This window comes from Cnephaeus nilssonii, assembly GCF_951640355.1.
Source record: "Cnephaeus nilssonii genome assembly, chromosome: 18".
Classification (NCBI taxonomy): Eukaryota; Metazoa; Chordata; class Mammalia; order Chiroptera; family Vespertilionidae; genus Cnephaeus; species Cnephaeus nilssonii.
Window position 1 is genome coordinate 26050825 of NC_137089.1, and position 11487 is coordinate 26062311.

Here is an 11487-nt window from a genome sequence, read left to right on the forward strand (position 1 = left end):
TATCCTCGAGGCCACAAAACATGACCTGACAGAGCTATCTTCAGGTGGCTTCACTAATTTCCAATTGTTTTATCAAGGAAATCTTTACCCAGGAGCATTGATAGCTGACAAAAGAGTGCTTCAGTACTGTTTTGCAAGTTTGTTTTCTTCTTAAAGAATAATTCCTTCTTTCCTGGGGAGCTATCCTTCCTCCCCACTCCTCACCTGTCTTGCCTCCTTCAATTGACCCAGGGTGTGCTCATCCAACTCCTTTCCTGGAACTTTCCAAATTAAGCCTAAGGGAGAAGGGTATACTTCCTGTGGTGATAAGGTCATAGAGTAAGAGGTTGCGGAGAATTGAAGGACTTATTGGCGGAGAGAGACCAAAGTCAACACACAGAGAAGCACGGAAGATAGATGGAAAGGTGAAGTCCTGATAGCGCCGAGGCCCAGACCCTAGTGCCTCTGGGGCCTACCAGCACCACTCCTATTTGTCACTATGGGAAATGCCACAGCATTTTTCCAATCAAGTCTTCTTGATGAAAGTAGTCCAGTTTCTATCACTTGCAATCAAGAGGAATGAGTAGCAGCCCACATTAGCAGTGACTTCTTGACATTTTCATCCTTACCTTGAACTTACATTTCTCCTCTCAGCCTCCCCATTTCTTTTTTTTTTTTAAATATGTATTTTTATTTTTATTTTTTAAATATATTATTATTGATTTCAGAAAGGAAGAGAGAGAGAGAGAGACATCAATGATGAGACAGAATCTTTGATCGGCTGCCTCCTGCACACCCCACACTGGGGATTGAGCCTGCAACCAGGGCATGTGCCCAGACTGGGAATCGAACCATGACCTCATGGTTCATAGGTCGAAGCTAGACCACTGAGCCACGCTGGCTGGGCTCAGCCTCCCCTTTTCCAAGAAGAGTCAGACCAACCTCAATGTTGCCAGTTTCTCCTTGTTCTGTCTAGTCACACTTTGAAAATTTGGCCCATATTTTAGCATCCCCATCAGCTGCAGCTCTAGTTGCTCCATATGTAGGTTTCCCAAAACCAGCTTAAATTTCAAAGTAAGTCAAAAACCTGCCTACCAAGGTCCCTCACCAGAGAATCCAACTGATTGGGTCAAGGGCGGGGCCTAGGAATCTACAATTTTAAAAAGAACAACTCCTGGAGGATTCTGTTGGGCAGTCAGGTGGACGCATCACTAGGCCAGAGGACCCATGACAACCCATCCCCTTGAGGAGCACATCAGTAACCTAGACACGGCGCAAATGGACTCTTTGGTCTCTCGACAAGCTTTGAGTGCTGCTCAATCTGGTGTACCGCAAAGAAAGCAGAATGTGTGGCGGCTTGGAAGTTTGTCGTGGAAGTTCCAAGCTGCTCAGAGAACTCTCCTGAAGGGGCTTGAAATGACTTCATCGCCAAGGTGGCAGGAGTTTCAGGGGCAGCCTGGCCCCTTACACAAGGTGCCATTGATTGAACTTCATACTGGAGACAGATGAAGTCCAGGGAATTTATTTCTTTTCAAGGTCTAGCATTACATCACCAGTCTGTGTAACTTTTCTTATAAAGTGTCTTTTCAATGCGGGTATCCTCAAAGGAGCTGGGCATAACTAACTCAGTGGCTGCAGCAAAGTTGAAATACAGGGGAGCAATTTTTTTTAAAAATCCAACAAGCAATATCACCTTTGGAGCAGTAAAAGTTCTCTCCTTGCCCGGCCAGGGTGGCTCAGTGGTTGAGCATTGACCTATGAACTAGTAGGTCATGGTAGAGTCCAGTCAGGGCACATATCTGGGTTTCAGGCTGGATTCCCAGGAGGGGGCGTGCAGGAGGCAGCCGATCAATGATTCTTTCCCTTCGTTGATGTTTCTCTCTCTCTCTATCTCCATTCCTCTCTGAAATCAATAAAAATATATTTAAAATAAAAAATATACTTTTATTGTTTTCAGAGAGGAACGGAGAGAGAGAGATAGAAACATCAATGATGAGAGTGACTCATTGATTAGCTGCCTCCTGCATGCCCCCCCACTGGGGATCCAGCCCGCAACCCGAGCACGTGCCCTTGACCAGAATCAAACCCGGGACCCTTTAGTCCACAGGCCGATGCTCCATCCACTGAACCAAACCAGCTAGGGCAAAGTATATATATTTTTAAAAGTGCTATCCTTCTCATGAGAGATGACCAGTGTTCAGAGCAGCCACATTCTGAAAGTGGATGCCAGGTGGAAGGGAGATTTGGTTCCCTAAATAAAGCAAACACCTTCCACATTCCTTCCTTGATTGTTGGGGTTGACAGTGGCTGAGCTGAACCTGCCTGTAAACTGTCAAAGCCTCTTGTATTTTGAGATGGGTTGTTGGGCATCAGCCATGATCTAACAGGTGTTTCAAGGTTTTTTATCCACCAGGCAGAACGTTTGTATTTATCTCGAGCTCTTATGTTTTTATTTTATTATGTCTTGCTTCTATTCCTATAAAAACGTAGGAACTGGAGGTTTAGGAATCAGTGGGGTTTGGAATGAGTAGTCAAATGAACTTGGCCATTTGGCCAATAGCATCCCCTATCCAATCACTGCTGACTTATTTTATTTTCTTTTTCTGGGGTTTCCCCCATTTTGTCTTCCTTCTCTTTCTCTCTTCTTCCCTTTCCCCCTCCCGCTCTCCCACAACACATTCAGAGAGTGCCCTAAACGGTGACAGACTTGCTCATGCTTCCCTTATGACTAAATCCCTGGGCCTCTGGCCAAGCCCCCACAGATGGCCCCAAACTTCAGGCACCCCTATAGGAGAACCCCACGTTTGCAGCCCAGCCTGGGCCGCCTGGGCAGAGATGTGGCGGTGTCTTAGTCCTGGGGGAAGGCAAAGCGGCTTCCAGGAGGAAACGGGCGTTTCCTTCCCACGCGCTCGGGGAGCCCTGGGTCCCGGCCTGGGGACTCCACCCAGCCCCTCCCGGCGCTCTGGGACCAGCCGGTCGCCACACACAGGCACTTGCAGGCCCTGGTGCCGCGCCCTAAGGAGAGCAGCACCCAAGGCCAATTGCCATGGCAACCCCGGGGTTCATTCCATTCCCCACCCAGCCGATCCCCCCCTCCTCCCTGCGCTGCAGCCAACCGGCTTGTGCGCGTCCGGGGAGCGCACTATAAAACCTGCGCTGGTGGCGCTGGGGAAGGAAGGCGATCTTGGGACCTGGAGGGAAGTGAGCAGAGCCAATCCACAGCGCGGAAAGTCTCGTTTTGCAAAAGCGGGAGGAAAAAGCCTGAGCATGCAGAGTGCGCAAAGCATGAGTCTCAGTCTGCCCACGCAGTGCCTCTGCCTGGCTTTCCTGCTCCTCCATCTCTTGGGACAGGTAAGTGGCGCACCCTGTAGGTGTCCCTGGTTACTTTGCCTTCCTGGGCGGCCCTGCTGGATCACTCTGCCTTACTGATCCTGCTGAGAGGTCTCTCCTTCTTTTCTCGCCGGCCCCCAGGTCGCTACGACTCAACGCTGCCCAAACCCGTGCCCTGCCCAGTGCCCCCAGACGCCGCCGACCTGCGCCCCCGGGGTGAGAGCGGTGCTGGACGACTGCTCCTGCTGTCTGGTGTGTGCCCGCCAGCGCGGCGACAGCTGCTCGGAGCTGGAGCCGTGCGAAGAGAGCCGGGGCCTCTTCTGTGACCGCAGAGCGGACCCCAGCGCCCGGACTGGAATCTGCATGGGTAATCCTGCCCCCTCCACCTCGGACCTCTCTCCGAGGCTAGCTGGGGCTGCCCCCTCTTTCCTATCCCTCCCCCTTCCCAGAAAGTGATGCGCAAATAATCACAGTCATGAGGATGCTGTGGGTAATGTTTATGGAGCACTTACTGTGCACCAGGCATGGGCTTGGGGGCGACTGGGGTTTGGGGGAGCGACGAAGCCAGAGGTGAGCAGCATTCAATCACTTGCCTCCCTAGAGAAGAATCGAGATGGATGGGGAACAGAGCAGAGTTAAGGGCCAGTGAAGTCATTTTCTTTGGACATGTCCAGGGGGACGCTTGCGGGTGATGGACACTGGGGCTCACTCACTGGCTCCCAGCTCCCCCACTGCAGTCCAGCAGGTTTGTTTTCACACCTGTAATTGTCCTATTTGAGCCAAAAACCTCCCTAGTCTCCTGGGACGACTATGTAACCCCTCTCCTGGGCTGTGAATAACAAAAGGCAGGTGGCCAGCCGGTGCAGGCTGGTGAAACTTAATTAATTGGGCATCAGTTTTCCACATGGTGCACCATCTAGTTGGAGGCTGGCCCTGCCTCCCTGGATTAGAGGCTTGGAATAGCCCTGGAGCTCATAATGATTTTTTGTGCTGGAATGCCAAGGAATTCTAACTTTCTGCCCAATGTGACCAGTTAACCTATTTGGAGAACATGAGTGCTTTTTTCCTCCTCCTCCTCCTCCTCCTCCTCCTCCTCCTCCTCCTCCTCCTCCTCCTCCTCCTCCTCCTTCTTCTTCTTCTTCTTCTTCTTCTTCTTCTTCTTCTTCTTCTTCTTCTTCCTTCTCTTTTTAATTCTAAGCTGCTGTATGAGGAGAATCTGAGGAGTTTCTTGCAGAATAACTTTAGCATTGGGAACATGGCTACGGGACCTTGGGAGGGTCATTTCTCAGCTGTACACCTCTTTCCTCATCCATAAAGTTAGTGGCAGGGCTGGATGGTCTTGAAGGCTCTTTCTTGCTCAGGGAGCCCTTCGTGAGGATAGCTCTCTACTGGAGATGGGTAAAAAAAAAAAAAAAAAAAAAAAACAAGGCTCTCCCAACTAGACAATGAACAACTTGGGCTTTGGAACACGTGCTGCAAATCTTACGTGGCATCCTCAAGACATTGTGATTTTGTTTTCCTCTCTCCCCTTCCCTCTCTGCCCCGCCTCCCCACTATTCTAGCGATAGAGGGAGATAACTGTGTGTTCGATGGGGTCATTTACCAAAGTGGAGAAACCTTTCAGCCCAGCTGCAAATACCAGTGCACCTGCCAAGATGGGCAGATTGGCTGCGTGCCTCGCTGTGACGAGGACCTGCTACTACCCCAACCTGACTGCCCGGTTCCAAGAAAAGTTGAAGTGCCCGGGGAGTGCTGTGAAAAGTGGATCTGTGACGCAAATGACACGGAGGCATTAGGGGACCTGCACGCCCTTCCAGGTGAGAAACTCGGGCTACCTGAAGGTGCTTACAGTACAGGATACAGGTGGGCAGGAGCACGAGTGTCCTTTAGGATTTGCAATGAGAAACTGGCCTCTTTTTCTGGCCATTGATCTGTGGATTCCAGATTGCCCACTGAGACCAACACACCATGGGTTGGAGTCCTAGCCAAGTATGCACAGTTTCTCCTAAAGAGAACCTGCTCAATTCAGTGGTTCTTTCCAGCAGTGGGACTGATTTGGTCTGATTGCATGACTACTGTGTATATTTTAGTCCATCCTACTTGACCTTTATTCACATTACAACGATACAAGTAAAAACAAAAAATCACACCCTTTTGTGGATTCTGCACACTAGCTGTGCATTCTCAAAACCAGCCTCCCTAAAGAATGCTACTCATCACTGGACAGGTGTCACAGAGAAATGTCACCTTTCCAGATGCTGCAGGAAAGGTCAAGTGACACTTCAGGATCTTGGTTTTGCTTTGCTTTTTGTTTTATCTTATAAAGGAAATAGTTTCGGGTAGGGAGAGAAACTCAAGAGCCAGTAAAGAATATTTTAGAAGCCATTCATCAGCCAGATTATATCTACTGGTGGTATGCAGACATTATTAGCCATGCCTTGCAGATAGTTCTGCCATGTAGAAGAGAAGACGTGCCCCAAGTCATGATATGAAGTGTTGAGACAGAACTTTTCATAATCAAAGTCCAAGTGTCTATATCCCATAATCCAAATCACCAGTTCCACCTCTCTAAGGCAAAGTATTGCTTTCATCACTATTTTGAGTTGGTTGGTTCTACTTACTCATCCAATTAAAATTTTAGCATGGTCCTTTTTCTGTAAGAAATCACATATTGAAACACTGTAATTTATGGAATGGTCCTTGATGCTAAACTGTTCTATATTCTTAAAATTCCTAAGCTTCTTTGTTTTTGTAAATCCTCACCCAAGGATATTTTTTATTGATTTTAGAGAGAGAAGAAGGGAGAGAGAGAGAGAGAGGTGAGAGAGAAACATGGATCCGTTGCCTGCTGTACATACCCTGACCAGGGATCAAACCCACAACCTGGGTATGTGCCCTCACCAGAATCGAACCCGCAAACTTTTGGTGTAGGGAAGATGCTCCAACCAATGGAGCCACCCAGCCAGGACCCTGAGCCTTAAGGACAAGTTAACAGTCATTCCACAAAGATTTCCTAAATGCCTACAATGTGCCAGGCATTGTGCAACCTGTTAGGGGTTTATAAATAGAGTAATCCATTCTGTCCCTGAAAATACCTGAGTTTTAGGAGGCACAGAATTGGCTGAGACCTTCTATCTGATGATGATGGACAGAACCACCTTGTGATCCTCATGTTTTACTCTGCCTGGTTGTCTTTTTTTTTTTTTTTTTTTTTTTTCTCATAGCCTACAGGACAGAAACCACTCTAGGAGTTGCAGTCTCTGACTCAAGTATCAACTGCATTGAACAGACCACAGAGTGGAGCGCATGTTCCAAGAGCTGTGGCATGGGCTTCTCCACCCAGGTCACCAACAGGAATCCGCAGTGCGAGATGGTGAAGCGGACTCGGCTCTGCATGGTGCGGCCCTGTGAACAGGAGCACAGGCAACCCACAGATAAGGTAGGCGGTGGCCTGGCCTCATTGGAATCCAGGCTTTAGAAAAATCACTGCGACACTAGTTGACTAGAGGCCAGCCTCTAGCTGGGAGTTAACTCCAGAGATAAGGCAGAGAAGTAAGTGAGTTTACCTTCTTTTATTTTTTTTCTCTTTAATGTATTGAAAATCCCAGGCAGCTCACAGCAGGCTCACAGGTAAAGGAGGAGGGGCCGGACAATTATCATAATGTCCCCAATTGAGAAGGGTATGGCAAAAGCTCATTCCATTTCTGGAAAAGACTGGCTACTCAATTGCCAAGGGGAGCTGATTTTACAGAGGGCATTTCACCCCTTGAGTTCAATCAACAGAGTAGGAATTATAGCTGCCTTATTCACCACTCCATTCCCAGCATTCTGCCGGGCCCATAATGTGTGCCTGATAAAACACTGTTGATGAAGAAATGAATGGCTGTCTGGGAATTATTTTCAGTATTTTAAAAAGCTTAGTGGAACTAGTACATTTGCCAGCATAAGGCTATATATGCCAAATAAAATAGCACATTTCTTTCCTTTTTTGCTGGTATTATATCAACTCAGTGTGTTAACGCTGAGTACAAGGCATGCAGATCAGAAGCTTGGATTGCTTTCGGATGACCTCACAGTCCTTGTTACCAGAACCCTAGATAAATGCAATACCCCAAAATTAAATTATTATATGGACCCTTGGACAAACCTAAGGCCAAAATAAAATAGTCCCTAGCAATGAAAGATTTACATATCTCTGGAGCCAGCTAGCCTGGCTTTAAATCCTGGCTTCCCACACCAACTAGCCGTGGGATCTTGGACAATTTTCTTAACTTCTAAGCCTCCATTCCTTCATATAATAGGGTCATTGACAGTACTTACTTCAAAGGTATCATGAGGATTAAATAGAATGAATTAGCAAAGCTCTGGGCATAGATTACTCTGTTAACATTAGGCATCATTATTTAAAAATTTCTATGTATTGCTAAAATAAGAGTCTCTAGTAGTTGCATTCATTATATGGCTGCTGAGCTATATGACTTTTTGAGGTCCATCCTAACTTTGTTTCTTTCATCAATTTGGAAATGACACCTAGAGATACCTTATCCCTAAAATTATATGCATGTCCCTACACATAAGGAAATTCTAACATACATGTAACATGGTCATGCAGGTTCACCCACAAAGCAGTTTCTATCTCTCTGTTTCTCTCACTCTCTCTCTCACACACACACACACACACACACATATCCATACACAAAGGGATGTTGCTGCCCTTGTATTTTTTTTTGTGGTTGATGGCAAGAATATATGCCAAATATTAAATATAAAAAAGAAAGAAACAAGAAGCCCTTAAGTATTGTCAGACACACTAACTTCTTTATTAAATAATGTTTTTCCATGTCATGCTTTTTACTGTTTCTTTAACCAAAATTTGTGTTTTCTTGCACTAAGTTTAATATTGGGATTTATTATATTCAAAATATTTTATGGTAAATATATTTCTTAAAGACCCTAGGAATGTATCTAGAATTTAGGAAAATACTAGCATCATAATTGTTACTTTCTTATCGAGAGATTCTTAAATGGGAGATAGTGCTTCTAAAGTGTGGCCCTCAGATCAGCAGCAGCATCTAAGAACTCGTTAGAATGCAAATTATTGGGGCCCCCATCAGACCTACTGAGTCAGAAACTCTGGGTGTAAGACCCAACAATCTGTGTTTTCACAAAACCTCCAGATGACTTTGATGCACACGGAAGTGTGAGAGCCACTAATTTCATAGAATCCCAAGTCTCATCGCCCCACAATCTGCAGGCTGTGCCCAGGAAGGTCAAGAGGAGTAGAGAATTGTGGCAAATTAGTAAGTGAAGAAATCTGAGTAGGAAATAAACATATTGTCAATTCCTTGCTGAAGTATCAATATCGGGATTCTTCATCAACCATTACTAATGGAATATTCAATAAATTCTCCACTTACTTTGCCTTCATGGAAAATAGCCATATGGTAGAAGAAATGGGCATTGCATCAGACAAGTTCAATTACTAGATGTTTTCTGATCACTTTAGCTCTTTGAGATTTTTTTTATTTATCTCTAAAACTTGGGCAATTGTTCTTTACATTAACAACTATTCCTTGTATGAATAAATGTTGTTGATAAGGTTAACGTGAGTTAACATTTGCAAAATGTTTGAAACATTAGTGGACTTGCAATGATGCCGAATTTATTCTCTTTTGCTTTATAACACCTAAGAATGCATTTAGCTATAAGCAACACCAAACCTGTTATAGTGGCTTAATAATATAGGTTTCTTGCCCTAACTGGTTTGGCTCAGTGGATAGAGCATTGGCCTGCGGACTCAAGGGTCCCAGGTTCGATTCCGGTCAAGGGCATGTACCTTGGTTGCGGGCACCTACCCAGTAGGGAGTGTGCAGGAGGCAGCTGATCAATGTTTCTCTCTCATTGATGTTTCTCTCTATCCCTCTCCCTTTCTCTGTAAAAAATCAATAAAATATGTTTAAAAAATAATAACAATATAGGTTTCTTTATCATACATATGCTTTTACTCTTAGTTTACCATCAAGATCAAAAGACGACTGTGCAAAATGGGGCACGGTTTCCACATTCTAGGTAGGAAGGAAAATGAACGCAGGAAGCAATAAAGAACTGCATCTGTCTGAAGGGCAAAGAATTTCCCAGAATCCCGTGGCGTGTGTATCATTGGCCAGGACTTTGTCAGAAGGCCATCCTAAGCTCCCAGATATTCTGGGGAAGCACTTTTAGCTGGCCACATTACCCACACAAAATTAATGTCCTGTTAGCAAAGAACAAAGAGCAATGGATATTGGGCAGGCAACTAGCAAGCTAATCCATACCCCTAAAATGGTCCTGGGAGGAAGAGTCACCATCCATGCATCATTCCCTTTCTTCTTTCTCAGAAAGGAAAAAAGTGTCTGCGCACCACGAAGTCCCTCAAAGCCATCCACCTGCAGTTCAAGAACTGCACGAGCCTGCATACCTACAAGCCCAGGTACTGCGGAGTCTGCAGCGATGGCCGGTGCTGCACCCCTCACAACACCAAAACCATCCAGGTGGAGTTCCAGTGCTCCCCGGGGCAGATCATCAAGAAGCCAGTGATGGTCATTGGGACCTGCACCTGTCACAGCAACTGTCCTCACAACAACGAGGCTTTCCTCCAAGAGTTAAAGCCGAGCACCAGCAGAGGGAAAATGTAACCTGGGTCCCTGGAGAAGCCCACCTACAGAGGCAAACCTTAGCTATTGCGGGACCCATCTTCAAAAGAATATAAGAAAAATCGCGAGAATTATGATTTCTCCCCTGAGTCCTATGTATTTTCTGTGGTCATATGAGGTCAGTTCTAGCTGTCTTTTTTTTTTTTTTAATGGAAGATATGATTAACTGTAAACTTGGAATCAAGGAAAACTCAGGATAGCGCTTAGGGATAACTTACTGTTCTATGGTGTTTACTGCAAATGAAAATGTCTATAAATTTAAGAAATCAGATAGAGGTTTGACTGTGTAGACTGCATCACATCACACTCATCTTCTTTTGTTATATATTAGTGCAATTTCAAGAAAATGTCCCTGTCAGGAATGACACGGGGAAGTCCAGCATCATACTGACCATGTCATCATACAATTATTTCACCATATCTTGAGGTTTGACTTGAGGGGTCTCCGCTGAGCTCTTTTTGTGTAGCTCAGCTCTGAACTTCCAAGTCCAAGAACCGGGAAACATAGAGCTCTTCAACTTGAAATCCAGAGTCTATTAGTTTTGTGTTTAGTTGTAAACTAGGAAACGAGCTGTATCTACAGTAATACAATGTTACACTTAGTGAAATGGACTGGTATCATAAACTTGCTCCATGTCAGACAAATTGACTCCTTTCCAATAGAAAGAAGCTGAACAGAAAGCTCCCCCTAATACAGAGATGACAAAGACTGGACCTCACCAGCCCCCCTACATTTGTATATGCTGCAGGCTTCTGGGGCTCATAGTGTTTTCACTCAGAAGAAGCAGAGCCTGTCAGCAGAGATCCTCTCACCTCATTGATGAGTAAACTGAGGCCCAAAGCACCTGGTTAACAACCTCGGATGACGTTCAAATGTGCTTGTAGTGAAATTTTAAAACAGAAGAACAAAGCCGACGTAAGTGGGATGGCACAGGAACACACATTTTATGGGAGTTTAGAATTTATTGTAGACCTGCCCATAACTTACCCTTGGGCCCTACTTATGCAAACTCACCAACAAGATATGGGTGCATACGTACGTGCATCTAAATTGTCAGGCTACAAGATAGGCTGCAAACTTAAATGCATACATTCGCCTAATGTCACCAAATGTGTTCAACTTTTCTCCTTAAAAGTATTTATATAAATATAAATTATACATTTTTAAAATATTCTTTTTACTTTCTCTACTTGTCAGATAGCACTAAATAAACATGATCTTATCAATGTGTGACTTTGCTATTACTTTGTGCTTATAACTTGTTTATTAGAAATAGAAACAAAATTAAAATGTACACATTAAATCAGATGCCAAGCACTGAAAGCAACGTTATTTAGATGAAGTTACAACTTCTCACCATGAGGGGAATGAAAGATAGCTCTTCCTGAGTTAGGTGTTCTCTACTGCCCAGGTCTCAAATATTCTCCACCATGTTTACCCAAACCAACAACTCAGGTACTGATATTTTCTTCTAGACAGTCTGCT

The 11487-nt window shown here is 45.1% G+C and overlaps 1 protein-coding gene across 1 annotated transcript; it reads left to right on the plus strand.

Annotated features, from left to right (window-relative positions):
* Window positions 1-3133: 3133 nt before the first annotated feature.
* Window positions 3134-11228, plus strand: CCN3 (cellular communication network factor 3). The gene is made up of 5 exons (XM_079796127.1): window positions 3134-3330; window positions 3451-3676; window positions 4872-5126; window positions 6534-6748; window positions 9687-11228. The coding sequence occupies exons 1-5, from the start codon at window positions 3247-3249 to the stop codon at window positions 9981-9983; spliced, it is 1077 nt and encodes a 358-aa protein (XP_079652253.1). The 5' UTR covers window positions 3134-3246; the 3' UTR covers window positions 9984-11228.
* Window positions 11229-11487: the final 259 nt, after the last annotated feature.

Bases quoted from the DNA above. Each gene is read 5' to 3' on its own strand.
- CCN3 (XM_079796127.1), top strand. From the start codon at position 3,247: ATGCAGAGTGCGCAAAGCATGAGTCTCAGTCTGCCCACGCAGTGCCTC. The intron at 3,677-4,871 runs GTAATCCTGCCC...CCACTATTCTAG, and splicing joins CCGGACTGGAATCTGCATGG to CGATAGAGGGAGATAACTGT. The intron at 5,127-6,533 runs GTGAGAAACTCG...TTTTTCTCATAG, and splicing joins GGACCTGCACGCCCTTCCAG to CCTACAGGACAGAAACCACT.